Raw genomic sequence first — 18848 nt, 5'->3', positions numbered from 1 at the left:
AACATTGGCCTTGATATAGGTGCCTTGTTGTGAGCATGCAAACATATCAACACCTTGATTTGTGTAATTGGTTCAGTGCTACCATGTAGTTGAAGTTAAGCATTGTTTATTTCTGTTTGTATCATATGTAAATTTGGTAATAGAAAATGTACATATCAGAGTGCCTTTTATATAAATGTATATGATCCAACACTCCTAAATATCATAAGTCTATTGTGTTATTTATTATGATTTTGCTTTTGCTTTTGAATTTCTGTGCCGAAACTTTTTGTTTTCTGTTTTATTAGTAGATTTTAATCATCTCAATTTTTACTTACCAATGTATTCCTGTTCCTGTTTCTTACTCTCTCCTTGCTTCCCATTTGTTTTTTTCTCTCCCTATCTCTATAAATACTTCTACCTTTTTACCTTTTTTCTTTGACTCTTCCCACTTAAAAATGTCAACGTCTATCTTTCAGTCTGTCTCTTTTCCTTCCCATAATCATTTTATTTTTAAATTATTGATCTTGTCTCAATTATCAATTGCTCCCATCATATACACAATGTAAATTTTAAAAAATCTCATGGAATACAATGATTAATTTTTGGTTTTAAATACGGTTTAATTCCATGCTAACATAAATTTTAATCAAATTATTTAGCTACACATTAAAAAGTCTATAGTTGTGCAAAAATAATGCCATAAGCATTAAATTCAAGCAAAAACAATTATACATGCAAACTATTATTTGGGAGTGAAAAAAATGGGAGCCCTGAATGATTTCATAGGATGTCTGTTAACCCAGTGCTCTAGGAAATTTTGTGCTTCAAAATCTACTTGAGGAAATATACTAGTATTCCATATATTAAATCCTGTTGCCATATAATTTTGATTTAATGAAATATGTGAATTATCAACTGGATAGAGAATGACGTTCTTATACTCTGCGAGTCTGCTTTACAATCTGCATAACATGGTTAATGACAATCTAATTTTGCACTGAAATTTCAACTTACACACAGGAATCGCTTAACTTATACAATACTGTCAGAAAACCATTTTCAATGAGGTTTTAGTTGTTAACACAGAGTTGGTAGTTTGTCTGAAAGGGTAATTTAAATAGATGAACATTATCTCCAACTCTCCATCAGAAAAACTCAAAATTTTCCCCAAGAACATCAAGTACATATATTCCTTACTTTTGGGCCAATCCCCTTAAAAAAAATCTCAAACAAAACCACATCCCCTCCCCCCCCAAAAAAAATAATCCAAGGCAACCCTATAATAATAATCCTAAGTATGTTTGCATTATCTTCATGTGAACCTCCAACTTGCCATTCTTTCCGATACACACAGTAATTGAAATTCAAATTTCAATATTTGTAATGAGTCTTTCGGAGAAAGAGCACACTCAATAATGATACCTTTGACACAAAGGTAATTTTACCTTAAACTAAAATATAAATACCACATCCTGCTCAGAGGCAGTAGATAAATATGATATAAATACATTATTTTTTCTTAGTTTGTATATTTTTACAATAATGCTTGCATAATGCAACCTGAAGAAACATCTTGCACACACATTTATGATGGAAAAAGGGGAATAAAGATATAAACTTTCCTATGGTTTATTAGTCATTTAAAAAAAAAATCTGTTCTTCAAATCGCATATGCCAGGCAAAAATTTTGTACTTGTTATCTAATTTAATTAACGTCTTAACAATAACAATATTTTATTAACAGAGGGTAGCCACTTCAGTTATGAAATTGCTCTACCAACGGGCCATGCATTACAATGTTTATCACCCTTCTCAGATCTTCCAATATGTCACCATGTCTGGTAATTCAAAAAATTATTATAACAACAACATAATCGTAAAGGCCTTTTTTAAATCAACCCACTTACATTACCAAAATGCAGTGTTTATGTTATTTACATTTGAAGGGATAAGATTGTGATACACAATATATATTTAGATTGACTATGTTGCATAATAATAAAGCCTACAGGAGCCTGATTTATAGAGACATAATAATGTAAACAAAGGAACTCCATCCCTTGATGTGAAATAATGCCCTCTAAGCTTTGGGATTCACATAATATTCTCTCTCATACCATCTTGTTCTTTTTAATCCATGATAAATCCAATACCCTTTTCATAAACCTATCCTCCAATTAGCCGCCTAAGAGTAATGCGGATAATTCAATAAAAATTGCGTTCATAAACTCCGAAAATAGGCCGCATTATTTTTACGAAACGCCCGTCCTGAAAAAGGCGGATAATCGCCATGACAACTGGACACGCCCCCTCCGATGCGGTTGTGTTGGAAAACGGTGACCTTGTGACCGCACCATGGCAACTATCCGCATTATTTGGAAATGCGTTCATAAACTCAAAATCTTATCCCGATGCCGCTATTATGCGGATAATAGCAGCATCAGAGTAATGCGGATAACTCTTGTCCTCCAATTTTACAACCAAATTAAGCTGCTATTAGCCGCCTAATTCATTTTAATGGGGTTTATGAAAGGGGTGCAAATGTCCTGTGATAAATATTGTGACTTTTTGTTTCAAGAAAGAGAAAAATATAATAGAGGCAACATCAGCTAGGGTGGAAAAAAATCCAAACCCAAGTGAGAGCAGAAAATTTTGCATCAGCCTGGGAGATCTCCCATCTTAGTAAGTTGCAACCTTTGTTTATAGGCAAAAACAGGTACAGCGATCAAGATAAGATCACCTAGAGAGGTTCCAAATGGAGTTTCATAAAGCTGTTATTAAGTTACACATAACTATATGAACAAATGGAACATATTCTTGTGCAAGTTGAGATACCTTAAATATTCTATGGTCTAACCCACCCCCTCCAAAAAAAAACTTGAATTTCCTATAACCCTGATCAAATTTGGACAATAATTTATGCCAAATGCCTGCTAACAAAAATAAATTAAATCAAATCTACTGAGAGCCGAGTGATAGATAGATAATCTGACCCTGATTAAGCATGTAAGAACATGTTCCAATATTTCATATAGTCATACGGAACTTACAGCCTAATGAAAACATATAGAGAGTCGCAAATCACAAGACCTAGTGACTGATACTACATGTACAACTGATTATAATGACTGACTGGGCATTAAGGCCACCGCACACCTTACGACTGTTCGCGATCCGATTTTGGAACAAATCGCATTTTGCTAATTTTCTGAAAATGTGAATAGAACACATCATTTTATTTGGGGTTAAAATCAATTGAAAGAATACTTATATAACCATTTTGAAAGATTGAAAGCCTTTATTTTTTAGTATAGGCCAAATTAGCTTCAAATCGTACCCAATCTTACGACTGCTATGGCGTCATTACGACTAAGATAATAAATTGCTTTCATTCTAAGAAGGATGATAGCATAGTCACAGATTTGAACATAGGTATTCGTACAATGATTTCGAACATTACACAGTAAGATATTCCAAGTCTCAATATTAGCATCTAATTCTACTACGTTTTATTTAAACATTGAGTCGCAGACCAATCGTAAGGTGTGTGGTCACCTTTAGGGTCAATGCACAGCAATCAATCATAATACATTGCACTACAATCAATGACTAGGGTTTGTGTTACTGGCCCCTGACGGGTGTTTCATAAAGCTGTTCGTAAGTTAAGAGCGACTGGTGATCCATTCTTGTGGTAAATGGTATATTGAATTGGCGATGGTTTAGCTCGTAAGAAGGGTTCACCAGTCGCTCTTAACTTATGAACAGCTTTATGAAATGGCCCACTGGTGTATTATGACTACTGTAGGTAGGGATTATTTTCCACTGGCTGCGACCTTGGCAGCGGCCTTCGCGGCGTCTTTCAAGATCTTCTTCTTGAGGGCGCTCTTGTAAGAGAGGATGTCGCCTTTCCATGGAGTCACGGTCTGTTTCTCACATACCCAGATCTCCTTGGCAACCTGGAGGTGAAAAAAAAAAGAGGTCTCAAAAGACGCACTGAAAGGAAAAAAAATTACAAGGGGGCTCCTCTGGATAAACTCAAAAGCCTGTATTATGAAGTTGGTTTAATTTAAACTCATGTTTAAAGTTGTGGTTTAATTATGGGAAGCCAAAAGTATCAAAATTTTTATTAAGTTATATGTTTCTTATATTTACTGTGCTCTTTCCTGATTCATCGATGGTGAATACTATCATCTATTTATACTTCCTAGACAATTATGAATGATTTGAGAGCCAAATGAGCTTAAGTATGATATCTCTACCATTAGTGATTTATGTAATAATTGGCTATCCATACTTAAACCGCAACTTTAAACCCAAGTTTAAGTTAAAGCTGCTATCAGAATATGGGCGAAAGAGTCCTGTAAAATCCCCTTTCACTGCAATATCAATGCAGAATATAGATTTACATAAGGTTATAAAAAGTAGTCCTCGAAAAAAAAAAATTCAAAAAGAAAATAGTCACTTAGAGATTCTCACATTACAAATTTATCACTAAAATAACAAGGTGGGGTGGGGGTAGGAGCCCATTTTAGACATAAAATTGATGATTGATGGAGAAGCTACTATGGTAATTGCCAATAACTGTCAACTTGTCTTACCACCTAGAATGGATACTACAGTGTGATTGGTCAATAGCTGGTCACATGATATTTACTATAGGCATTGTAACTTATATTTTCACACCTGGTAAATTTTGATGGTGATATTGTCAAGCTGATCAAATAGGTTTTTTTTTTGGCAATGAATGTCAATCAAAGCTCAAATCTTTACATAAGTGGAACATGGAGATGAAATGTAGCGATTGGTTTTACAAACACGGTGAAGTTATATTTCTGCTGAGCCCAAGTTAATCTTGTGTTCCACCATGTTTCAAACAAATTCTTCCTTCCTATCAAACACCTGTATCTTCTTTAAACCAAATTCAAACTCACCTGATTAATGAGACGGAAGTCGTGACTGACCAGCACCAGGCCTCCGTCGAAACCGTTGATGGCGTCAGCCAGGGCATCGATGGTCTCGATGTCGAGATGGTTGGTGGGTTCGTCAAGGAGTAATAGATGAGGACACTGCGAGGCTAGCCAGGCGAAGATGACCCGACATCGCTGACCATCGGAAAGGTTACGTATAGGACAGATCTGAAACAGCAAAAAGAAGAGTACAGAGACATCTGAATGAACCACTCCATATTACATATAAACTGAATGGGGTTGGGAACAGAGCTGCCAACCTGAACAAGAACAATTCAGTATTTCTACAGCTGAAAATCAGTATTTTGGTGAGGAAATCAGTATTTTGAAAGAAATATCATAGAACACATAAAACTGAAACTTTAGAATTAAGTATTTTGCATGAAACCATCAGTATTCTTATCTTTCAGTACTAAATACTGAACATCTGTACTGCTTGGCAGCTCTGTGAGAAAAGTGAACATGGAGGAAAAATTAGATTATATTAATCAGAGGTACCATGGTCTGGTGGTTCTGTACCTCGCGTTTGATTTTGAGAATCAACGGTTTGAATCTCGGCTAAGCTACTACTTACCCTAAAATTGCTCAGAAATGAATAAAAAATATGTTCTGAAAGTGGAATTTTGGGAATATGAACAGAAAGATGATTGAAATTTCCAGTACGTTGCCAATATGGAGAAAATTATTAACTTTTCCTCCTTTAAATGTTTTGAATAAAAAACAAAACAAAAGATATTGATACAATTAATATATAAGTAGAAGTAAGTGTGCTTATTTTTTTTTTTATTAACCATTTTTTTTCTTCAAAGATTTGGGGTCTGTATAAAGTTATTTAGCCAACCCATGAGCTGAGGGTGCTTTGTCCCAAATCAGGGAATGACCACTTACCTGTTGCTTGCCTGTGAGCCCATACCGTCCGATAATCCGTCTCATCTCCTCAATTTCCTTGATCTGTGGGAAACATTTCATCATCCAATTCAATGAACTCATGTCTAAATCCAACAGGTCTTGGAGATGCTGCATGGAAAAGAACAACAAAATTGGAATAAGCAAGCTAGAGAGAGGGCAGGGACAAGCCAAGAAAGAAGAAAAAAAAGCAGGAGAAAAAGGGAAGCTTATTTTTTTTGCTGATGAGGCAACAAGACCCCATTTATCCGAAAAGTCTGGTGCTCAAGAGAGTGAAAAACAAACACTATCTGCTTTTTTATTCAATTCACAGAGGTGGAATTTTCAGAGGGCATCATAAGACAAATTTTGCAGCAACAAGCCTGAAACAGTGATTATCCTCAAATCAGGGATGCCAATTAGGCTTGACAGAATAGTCTGAAAATCATCTACACAGGCCATTTTCCTTTTTTTATAAAATGGCATCCCTGTGAGATACAGACAGGGTCTTGCTACCCCTAATCAATGCTGCATGTTCATATGTCTTTATGGAAATAACCTTTGACCCTTACCTGATGGTACCTTCCTATCCTAAGATGTGAGTTCTTTCTGACTAGTCCATCGGTTGGGACCAGCTCTCCTACCAGTAGCTTTAGAAGGGTGGACTTGCCGGCCCCGTTGGGCCCTACTAAGGCTATCCTGCTATCCAGGTCCAGACCAAACTCTAGATCCTTGTAGATTAGGGGCTGCCGATGGAAGAAAAAAAAATCATGGATTTTGTCAGTGATGGAAAAAATAGAGGGTGATGGGCAGACTAAATCACCCCCTCAAACCTTGGTAAAAAAACATTATTACTTTCTAATTGGGTTTTTAAACTCTAAGAAGTCAAAAACATTCTAGCCAAATCAGATGAAATACTACGACAGTCATTTTTCTCAATTAATTTACACCTTGAACAAAATAAACAAGACTTAAAAAGTACTTTGAGGTATTTGGTCCTTAATAGTGGGAGTCAGACTAAATTCGCTTCGGTCTGTTGTTGTCATCGTGACCCTTGACCCTAAGGTCAAAGGTAACTGTAATTCGGCCTTTTGTGTCATCATTCTCCCTCATGGAACTCAAATCCTCTTATTTCATAGACATTCTTTACAATATCATCACCACTCTTATTACCTTCACAAACACAATCATGGTCATCCCCACCATAGCTACCATTATCACCATGACCAAAACCACTACCAACCTCACCGCACCACCATGGCCATCAGCATCATCCTCATCATCATGACCACCACCACCATTATCATTATCATCACCATCAACATCATCGTCGTCATAGTCATCATCATCATCATCATCATCATCATCACCATCATCATCACCATCATCATCATCATCACCATCACCATCAATCATCATCATCATCATCGTCGTCGTCATAGCCATTGTCATCACATCATCATCATCATCATCATCATCATCACCATCATCATCATCATCATCATCATCATCATCATCATCATCATCATCATCATCATCATCACCATCACCATCACCATCACCATCACCATCATCATCATCATCATCATCATCATCATCATCATCATCATCATCATCCTCCTCCTCATCACCACCACCACCACTACCAACAACAGCAATAGCATCACCACCATCATCATAACCATCACCACCCAACACCACTATAATGTAGTTTACCTTATCATCTGCATAGCGGAAGGATACATGCTGAACCATCAACACAGGTGGTGGCACCTTGCCACATTCCGGGAAATAGAATGATATAGTCTGCAGGCCCAAAAAAAAAAAAATGAAAGCAAAGATGTGATCAATCTGCTCCACAATCTCACTGTCCTGAAAATCACCACAAATGCTATTTGAAAAGCTATATTATCATCTACAGGCAGTTGGACTAGAGCTTTCATGTGGTGGAATGGATTATCATTTGCTGACCCTAGATTTAGTGAGAAGCACTGGATATAACTATAATGTAGTCACATCTGCACGGCTCACATTTGACCTTTGACATTGGACCTTGATACCCCCAACACTTCTCAGATCATCATTGATCATATATGCATACAAGTTGACCCATTAATATTTGCAGTTGATCCATCAAATCATTCTTCAGCTACGAACCTGAACAAGAACATTTCAGTATAAATTTCAAAAGGTATAAATCAGTACTTTGGTGAGGAAATCAGTATTTTCAAAGAAATCCCAGAGGACAACATATAAAACTGAACTTAAGAAACAATAATAATATAGGGTATTCATATTGCACACATAACCACCTTGTTATAGGTGCTCAAGGCACTCCTATATTACCCGGCTAAGCTAGGCGTTCAGAGCGCACACAGCTTAAGAATTACTTCCTACCGGTACCTATTTACCTCACCTGGGTTGAGTGCAGCACATTATGGATCAGTTTCTTGCTGAAGAAAATTACGCCATGGCTGGGATTCGAACCCATGACCCTCTGTTTCAAAGTTTGGAGACTAATCCACTGGGCCACAATGCTCCACGTATCAGTATTTTGCATGAAGGCATCAGTCTTCTTCCTCATTTTTCAGTACTAGTTAGCAGCTCTGATTCAGCGTCTCATTTCATTTTCCCAAGGACGGAACTTGCTGACCTAAAATCTGCCCAACAATCCATAATCCTTACCTTATCTGATACTACTTTCTCTGTGAGGCCAGCAGCGACCATCTTACTCAGCGTCTTCTCTTTGCTCTGAGCTTGCCTGGCTAGTTTGGCACTTCCGTGACCAAACCTTGCTATATAATCCTGAAAAAAAAAAGAGTGAAATGGTCAAAATATTTATTCCAATAATGAACAAAATATCAGTTCTTATCCAAGTTAATTGATCTGAAGTGACCTTCCATTTACCTGAAATAATACTCAACTAATTTTTGATACATTATATCCTTGTTTAATATAATAACACAGATAATTCATAAAAATCCCTGAAATTATAAATCCTAACAATTGGTTTATTTTTTTTCAAAGTCGACATCACTTTATTGAACCTTAAAAAACACATTTGACATTGAATTCATCCATTGCTGATATGAAAATGTGAAAATATAGGTACTAATACTTTTAAAATCACCTTGAAAATTCAAAATCTTTACCTTGGTTAATTTTTTTTTCATTGATAGCACATCATGGTCAAAGTTCATTGACCCTAAATGACCTTTGACCTTGAAAATGTAACCCGCAACTTGTACAAGATGATCCATGCTACTTGTTTACTCCTATGTATGAAAAAGGACCTTATACAGTGTACATTTCAAATTTATGACATTTCAAAAACTTAACATTGTTAAGATTTAAATGTTAATATACCAACATGATCAAAGTTCATTGACCCTAGATAACCTCTGACCTTGATCATTTGGCCCAAAACTGATGCAAGAGTATCAATAGTACTTGATTACCCTTATGTCCAAGTTTCATGACTTGGTCCCTATATATCCTAAGTTATGATGTCACTCCCAAAATTTAACCTTACAGTAATGTCAATGTTGAAAATACAGCCACGCTGCTGTCAGATAAGCAGTGCCTACAGTCTTGCTCTGCTATGAAGTCGAAAGAAATATTCCCATGGATATATTTCAGATATATACATATACTATTTTCAAACTTTAAATCATATGTTTAAAGGAATCATTTATAGAAATCTAAATGGACTTATACTAGGGCTGTGAGCCATCATCATTGAATACCATGTCTCTTCACAGATTGTTCTGAATCTGGTAAAGCAAGTTAGGTTATTATAATCATCTGATGGCAAAAATGTAGGCTGAATTCACAAAGGTGGTTTTTAAAACCATCGGTTGAACCCTTGGTTTATGCAGATTTCCTGTATAAATTACGCTTATTTTAAGCATATTTGAAAACTTCTGATGGTTTTAAAAACCATTTTTGTGAATTCGGGCCATTAAGGGATATTTCACTCCTAGAATAATTTAAGACAAGCTATCCCAAAGCTAATAGTAACCCACCAGATAAGTTTCTCTGTAAATTACCAAAGTAATAATTTGGTCTTCAAAAAGCAAAAAGCAGAAAAAAAAAATTGTTAAAATAGAACAGAAAACAAGACAAGAGTTTCATTGACACAATTTTATGCAGTCTGCTTGGAAGTGTCACTGCTCTAGTGAACCCAAAACCTTGTTTTCTCCTTGTTCATTGAAGTTCTCACTGAATTTCTTCTATATAAAATCATGTACATGTGTGGGTTATTGTTGACCAATTTCAACTAGATATGTATCATATGAAAGCTTAGGATGTGGTTTTTTAAACTCAAAATAAATCTAAAAAATCATTTTTGGCAACTTAGAGTTGGTTACGGGGACCAAACTATTATATGGGCTTTTTACAGAGGACCATCCATGGTGACTTATTACTGGTTTTGGGGTGGCTGGTAATTTATGATAATGGGGTGTGTTCACACTAACCTTCATGTGAGCCATTTGATCCTGTTCCCACTGGTATTTCTTCATCTGATTCTCTTCTTGCTCAAGCCTAGTCTTAACATATGAATCAAAGTTACCCTAGAAAAAAACAGGAAGATAAGCATGTTAGATTATGTGTGTAATCGATTTTCTTTAGACTTGTATCAATCAGATATGATTATTTACGTCTGGGACCGACCTTTAACGTCACCATCCGAAAGACATGACCAGGGCTTGAACCTCTGCATCAATTTGTAACTTCCCCACACACAAAGTGTGGAGTACAGGCCCACACAACAATGTCCAACAGACTCTTGACATTAGTCTGATCTACAGAAAATCATCTCATTTTATTGGTACTTTATTTACATAGGGAAGCATTGGCAGTAACAAAATGACTTTCTACAGCAGCACTGTTCACATTACATAGAATTTGTTATAATAACATATTCTCTACAGGATGGAAGATTAAATATCAGTGTGAACCTTTCATGTGAACAGGGCATGCTTCTGAGTTCTTATACCAGTGATACCATCATCATTCGAATACCTTCTCTCCAACTTAACTCAATCAGAATCTGGTAAAGCAAAAGGTTTCTTTATAATCATGCAATGGTTCACACTATTCAGGAAGTTTACACGGGTCGTGTGGTCCAGTGGTTAGAGTATTGGACTCATAATCGCAAGGTTGTGAGTTCGAATCCCAACTCTGCCATTGTCTCCTCTTTGATAAAAAGGCCCAAGAGTGATATCTGTCGTCTATTACGTCAGCCACTATGACTGATTAACCTAGACGTAAAATATTTCCAAGGTAATTGGTTATATACCATCTTGGCGTTTACCAGCAAAAAATGCTGTCCTGCCGAGTTCCTACGGGAGTTACCACAAACAGAAACAGCAAACAGAAGTTACAATAATTCAACAATTCTAAATTACCAGTTTCAAAATTTCCCGATGGCAGCTAGTGAATGGAATACAAGAACATTTACCTATTTTATAATCATTGATTTTTCATTACATCTGTAGAGATGAGGAACCTTAAGGCTATATACTACTGTGGGAGTCAGAAAAAAAATCACTCCCAAAAAAATACCACCTAAAAGGGGAAAAATGTATCATAAAAAAGATTATTATTCCAAAATAATTTGATACCATACATATGTAGTATAGTATAGGTTTATCCTTGGATACTTAGGCAGTCTTTGCTGTGATATCAATTTTGATTTGTGCCAAAGGTATGACTGAAATTAATGAATGTTATTGCAGATGAAAATGGATAACCCTTTGAAATTATTTTAAGTGTGTGATTTGTTGATAGATTTCACCAAACCTATATTAATGTTTTTTTAAGATTCAGCTAATGAAAACCAACATGATGCAAGGGTACACTTCCTCTCTAACAGATGGACACGATTGCCCGTATTCTGAAGTCAGGTTTCACTTAGACCATGGTCTAACTCTGTGCTAAAATTATTGAAAGCCAAAAGCGTCAAAATTTTTATTAAGTTGTATGTTTCTTATGTTTACTGTGTTCTTTTCTGATTTATCCATGGTGAAGATGATCATCTATTTGTACTTCCTAGACAATCATGAATGATTTGAGAGCCAAGTTAGTATGATGTCTCTACTGTTAGTGATTTATGTAACAATTTGGCTATCCATACTTGAACCACAACTTTAAACCTGAGTTTAAGTTAAACCCGACTTTAGAATATGGCCAATGTATCAAACAAAATGAAAACTTAGGAAAAAGGGAAGAAATACTTACTCCATAGCTATTTAATTTCTGTTTATGTACATGAAGTATATTTGTACAGACTCCATTCAAGAAGTCTTGTGAGTGTGATATAAGAACCAATATCCTCTTGTACCTGAGTGATGGAAACAAAAATAAAATTAAATTTAAAAAGGTTAACAACAAAATTGAAAAAGAAATTGCTATACTTTATGACATGTCACTTGATAATCATTTTGATCTTATATGAAAGTCATATTTTGTTTAAACGGTTTTGGCCCTGGGAAAAATTGATATTTTCACCTTAAAGTCAATATTAATTGCTTCTACTCATAATAAATGAACTTTGAGCTATTTTGAACAAAGGCACTAAAAATTGTCCTCCGCCTCAAGTATTGTAACCTTAACATTTAACGCTGCCGTTCAATACTTACATAAGTTTAATTGTATTGCATAAAACTGAAATATGCACATCTTTCAAAATAATTCATTGAAATATGATGAATAAAACTATCAAATGATAGCTTGATTAAGATATTTCCTTAGAAAAACCTTGAAATTTCAATAATGCATGCAGATTTTTTTTATACGATCCTTGGGAAAATAATATCCCTACCCTTCTCCTCAAGTATATAAAAGTAACAAGAAATTCTAGTTTCAGTCAGTATTTATTCTTGTGGAAAAATGTGAAACAAATTCCAACCAAGGATGAATAAACTCTCTAAAAGACGTGAATATGGATGAAAACAATAGGATTTGACAGAAATAACTGACCCTTTCAATTCTTCCTCAAGCCACACGCAAGCTTCTAGATCGAGATGATTTGTGGGCTCGTCGAGCAGTAATAAATGGGGTTTTACGAAGAGCGCCCTCGCTAGGGATATCCTCATCCGCCACCCTCCAGAGAAGTCTTTTGTCTTTGTGTGCATCATCTCTTTGGTGAAGCCGAGACCGTGGAGGATGCGACCTGCGTTGACCTCCGCCTTGTCAGCGTCCAGCTCATCCAAACGGTCGTAGATATCCAGTAACCTGTCTTCAGCCTCTGTGATTGGATAAAAATTTGAACTTTGACCTTAACATTGACTTTTATACATGTAGAGATAAATCAGAGTTTGAACTTTTTTCCATTAATGCTACTTGATATATACTCAGGAAGTCACTACCAGTACAGGATCCTGTTACAGAAATAGTTCATTTGATTGTCAACCAATGAAACAGGCATATTAGGGCTTGCGCTTGATATTTTTTTTTGGTTGTGTTAAAACACAACACTTTGTGCAATAGGTCCTTGGCCTGTAACATAAGAGATGCAGTCAACTAATCTCTATCTACATGTACATGTACATATATGGAAAACCATGGACAAAAGTTACCATCAATTACAAATGTTAATTTGCATCCATTTATAAAAAATTCCCAGTGGGTGTTTCATTGCTGTTCGTAAGTTAAGAGCGACTGGTGATCCTCTTTATGCGTTAAATAATCTCTCATGAACATGTTAATGGCGAATATCATTTACCACAATAAAGGATCACCAGTTGTTTTCAAAGTCACTCTTAACTTACCTACAGATTTATGAAAAGGTCTCCTGGGGCCTGTTGCAGAAAGAGTTGCGTTTTGTTGATTGGTTGAAAATCAAGTTGCGCATGATTTTTAGAGTTGCGATCGATTGCAACTCTTTCTGCAATGGGCCCCTGGTGTATGGAACTGCCTAATGTAAAGGTGATATTTCATTTTCATGACATACATGTATGTATCCAGACTGATGATTTTTTTTCCAAATGAAAATGAGGAAATCAAGTGAGTCTGAAACTCAACTAGAAGAAGAGACTGGGATGAAAGTACTTATCATTTGTTGTATTCATCTACTGTAGATCTGTGATGATGCATGCTACAGCACATCTATAACAAGTGTGACTGGCATGACCGACATCCCAGTGTAACTTCCAGGGATCAAGGTCCCATCTTACAAAGAGTTGCGATTGATCCGATCGACCACAACTATGAAAAGCCAGCAACGCCTAACATCTAAATTGCAAGTTTATTCAAAATATTTTCTAGATGATGATGTATATTCATACATTCATCTTTGTCTAGGCAATTCAGTGTGCTTCTATTTGTTTACTACAGATATTTTGCTAATTTCCTGCAGGAAAAATTATGACATTGATGGACTGCCATACAGTTAAAGTTGATTGGATCCATCACAACTCTTTGTAACAGGGGACCCTATTCTTGTTTTCATTATTGCAACGGTAAAAAGCAAACAAGTATTGCTCGATAGAGGAAGATCAAATGATTTTAAAAAATGAACAAACCTGGGCCATCTAAATGTGCCAGTTCTTCTGATTCTTTCTCCAGTCGTACCCTCTCAGCGTCTACCTCTAGGACACATTCTAGAGCAGTCTTGTCGCTGGCGGCCATCTCCCTTGATAGATGGAAGATGTCCATGTGATGCGGGATGGGTACTTCACGCTTCCCTATTGCATGCAGTAAAGTCGACTTGCCTGCGATACAGAATTACAATTTAAAACGAATAGTGCAGCTGCTTAAAGATAAATGCTAGGTGTGGTACTGATTTCAAAATGAGTTTGTGTCTGTATCTATGAATAAAAAATATTTGCCCAAAAAATTCTTGAAGAAATTGTGTATTAGGCAGAGAAATGAGCAAAATAAGCATGACATTTCATCAAAATTCTGCGTCTTTTTCCAAGTACATGTAATAATGACACATTGCCCCAGATGTGCTTATCTATGTTGGCCAGCTTTTGTTTTCAGGTGAGATTTCATGATTTCACACAGTTCAGTAGATCGAAGATGACAATGACATAGTGATGATAATAGTCTACCCTGGTTTTACAGACTTTCTCCTGAAATCTGTGTTTTTTGTAACTACTTTCATTTATCATTAAGGTAATGCAAAATGGAGAAATATGCTGACAGGAGTAGACATACTTCAAGGAATACAGGCTTAGTAAACACAACCACCTGAAGGAGTGCTCTTTCAAGTGGCCACCATGCACAGTTTGGGGACATTTCGACCTTGTGATATTATCAGCACCAGTTAATCTATTAAAGGACAAGTCCACCCCAACAAAATCTTGATTTGAATAAAGAGAAAAATTCAACAAGCATAACACTGAAAATTTCATCAAAATCGGATGTAAAATAAGAAAGTTATGACATTTTAAAGTTTCGCTTCATTTCACAAAACAGTTATATGAACGACCCAGTTACATCCAAATGAGATGTTGATGATGTCACTCACTCACTATTTCTTTTGTTTTTTATTGTTTAAAATATGAAATATTTTGATTTTCTCGTCATTGTCATGTGAAATGAAGTTTCATTCCTCCCTGAACACGTGGAATTCCATTATTTTGTGCTTCAGGCAAGGAGGTCCTTATCATCAAATTCGTAAAAATTGAAATATTGTATAATTCAAACAATAAAAAAACAAAAGAAATAGTGAGTGACATCATCGACTCTCTCATTTGGATGTAACTGGCTCGTTCATATAACTATTTTGTTAAAAATAAGCCAAACTTTGAAATGTCATAACTTTCTTATTTTACATCCGATTTTCATGAAATCTTCAGCATTGTGCTTGTCTGATTTTTCTCTATTGATTCAAATCAACATTTTTCTGAGGTGGACTTGACCTTTAATGCTACAATCACCCATGTCATTTGGACCTACATGTACATGCAGTAGACCATACCACCTTCCAACAACAAACTTAAATCTTTGAATCAACGAACTGTTCGACCCTGTGGCGTTGACTGTCTTAAGGACATGCATCATATTATAACCAGCTTCATGGAGAATCCCTTGTTACTCTACCATGATTACACTCACCCAAGCCATTGAGACCAAGTAGAGGATACCATATGGACGATACTGCCTACTGGCATTGAGCTCAATATTTATATCAAGTAACAATTTGACCGTGACGAGGACAGTCTTAAGGTCATGTGTCACATCATGTGTGGAGCGCCGTGGCCCACTGGATTAGTCTCTGGACTTTGAAACAGAGGGTCGTAGGTTCGAATCCCAGCCATGGAGTAGTTTCCTTCAACAAGGAATTCATCCACAGTGTGCTGCACTCGACCCAGGTGAGGTAAATGGGCACCGGCAGGAAGAAATTCCTCAAAAATCTGTGTGCACCTGAATAGGTAGCCTAGCTTAGCCAGGGTAATAAAAGCAGGGCCCGCTGGGAGAACAGTTTTCGGAACTGAGTGGCTACCCTGGGTAAATAACGTATACTGTTATTATTATTATAAACAGCTTTATAGAACATCCCAAATTTATTTACAATTACACTCACCTGAACCATTTAGACCTAGTAGACCATACCGTCTACCAGCATTGAGTTCAATCTTTGAATCCAGGAACAATTCGACACCATGGAATGTCAGCGTAACGTTGATGATCTTAAGATCACAGCTGGCTGGATGTGAGACTAATACACCTGTACAAGACCTGGCGTTGGCACTGATGTCGACATCGTTGAGGTCATCGATGATGCCATTCACTGCAGAAGGATATCATAAATAGATTCTTATGAAAAACAAGGTTTTGAAAAGTTATTGTCAGAAATTTACTGTACATATCCCGCTTTCATAAACCTTGCGAAAAAATAAAACATTGTATAAATTAATGACAACCCTGCTGTCAGAGAATAATGCTGTAAGATTTCAGTAGCTTGTAACTTTCGAATGAAAACAAGTTGTATTAAAAAGGGCCTATATCTATAGGAAGCAAATGCCTGTGTATTTCTTAACTTACGTTTAGGCAAAAGGATATCAATCATTGATCTTTTTAAAATTAAGTTTCAATAAAAAACATTATCACATTTCATGTGAAGCATTTTACACCACCTTTGATCACTTCTTGTTTTTGTATTTTTTTATTAAATCTACAAGGTGTATAAGTTGCAAATTCCAAAACCTCAAGCAGCCATCATCATTTGAATACCACATATCTTCACAGATAGATCTGAATCTGGTAAAGCAATTTTGGCAAGTATAATCATCTGATGGCAAAAACTAAACATTTTTTTTTTCAACCTAAGAGATGGCAAATGTACATTTGTGCATGCATCCAAAACATCATCAAAATCAAGTGATTGTTGTGCAGTGAATACATGTAAGTCTTATATTCACAGAGTCACTAAAAATCAAAACAAATTTCATGGGAACTAGATGGAAATCATAGACAAGGTGTTCTAAAATATTACAATTCAAAGAAACTATGATATGTTAAAAAAAGAAAAGAAAAGAGATTTTACCACTGATATAAGGCATGTGTTTAGTGATTGTATTGCATTGGCATGTACAATATTGTACAATCTAGGGAATACCCACGACCCTGTTGCATAAAAGTTACTACGGTGATAACTTTAATATCCGGTGTAAACTACTATTCAATCCTTGATCCCGACTGGCTATTGACCATTGCTACCATGGTATGTAATTATCATAGGATGGCAAAGTTATTGCAATGGTCACTTTCATGCAACGGCACCAAGTTCGATTCCATTCCCTTTGTTCAAAAATTACGATCACGTATATCTCAGCTTAACTAACCTCCATTTGTTTGTCCATTGGTTGTACCATTGGTAGTGCCGTTGGTTTCTGCTTTCTTGGCTCCGCCTTTTCCCTTTGGTGCCCTCTTTTTTGGCATAGTGAAGAGAAGTTATCAGAACACCACAGCGAACAAAACTCTACTTTCAGGGCTGTGAAGTTCACTTCAGGTACCACTAGGAAGACACTGAAAACAGCCTCCAACTTTGGTCTTCAGGCACTGATGTTACCTAGAATTAAAAAAAGAAAAGAAAGGGCAGTTGTGTTGGAGTCAACTGATACAAGCATTGACCATATATAAGACCATAGTAGATCCATTTAAATTGCATCTAATTGTTGTCTATCGGCTGTCAGCCAAACACGTTCGTGTTAACATTTTAAGTTTATGATGAACAGGAAATACTAACACCAAATTTGGCTCAAGCTGCATAAGACACATGACGACAATCAATCATTGGAAACCGACACCAGCTCTTTCAAATAAAACTTGGATATTAAATAACATATTTAACGAAGCTGGTAAGCTGATATCATACTTCTTTAACAACTTTGCATTATTGTGCTCTGTTTCCCCTACCAAAACAAAAGGGGAATTAAGCATAAACAAGCTAGACCGTAATCATGATCATGCTAATCGACAAGGGTGTGGTAGTTTATCACCCTTTTCTCCATAGACGATGTAGTTAACGTGGTTAAGCGTCGTGTGAAACACGGCAGTGCACCGGCACTACGAGTACTGTTCTATGGGAGACTTCGGTCTATTGATGGAGAGGATGCCGCGGAGCCAGACAATGTCTCAATGGAGCATAAAAAATCCTGACAGAATTAGATTGAGAGTGAGACAGCCACCTTTCTATTAAATTTTCATGATTTTATAAGGAATAACTTAATTAGATCTAACGTTACATTTCCTAGATCTAGTCTGATCTTAGACCAAAAGCTTCAGTCCAGGTCTCTGTTATATTGGTTGTTTCGCTGAACTATGTTGGCTCCACTCAACAATACAGAGAGCCAGAGACTAAAGTTCTGACTTGATCTATAAGTACAGGGAGTCAATAGTATTAAGTTCGGATAAACCAGGGAAGTGGGAGCCAGGAGTTGCGCGACAGCTGAAGTAAGTCACTGTTTTTTCTCCTTTTGAATTGATTTTATCCTGTGTTGGTGCATTTCAGGGCAAAACAGAATAATCTTTTTTTTGCATGTTTGGTTCAGTACTTGC

At 36.2% G+C, this 18848-nt stretch overlaps 1 protein-coding gene across 1 annotated transcript; it reads right to left on the bottom strand.

The window, feature by feature from the left end:
- Positions 1–597: 597 nt before the first annotated feature.
- On the bottom strand, positions 598–17866 carry LOC121426028 (ATP-binding cassette sub-family F member 2-like). Its single transcript, XM_041622157.1, has 12 exons — positions 17633–17866; positions 16372–16578; positions 14363–14551; positions 12819–13086; positions 12078–12180; positions 10313–10408; positions 8520–8639; positions 7551–7640; positions 6407–6580; positions 5838–5966; positions 4914–5117; positions 598–3938 (listed from the first exon to the last, which is right to left on the bottom strand). The coding sequence occupies exons 1-12, from the start codon at positions 17727–17729 to the stop codon at positions 3795–3797; spliced, it is 1821 nt and encodes a 606-aa protein (XP_041478091.1). The 5' UTR covers positions 17730–17866; the 3' UTR covers positions 598–3794.
- Between the last annotated feature and the right edge of the window lie 982 nt (positions 17867–18848).

Source organism: Lytechinus variegatus, chromosome 13 (assembly GCF_018143015.1).
Source record: "Lytechinus variegatus isolate NC3 chromosome 13, Lvar_3.0, whole genome shotgun sequence".
NCBI classification, from domain to species: Eukaryota; Metazoa; Echinodermata; class Echinoidea; order Temnopleuroida; family Toxopneustidae; genus Lytechinus; species Lytechinus variegatus.
Note: the sequence above shows the minus strand (reverse complement) of the source record. Positions and strands in the feature narration are given on the sequence as shown.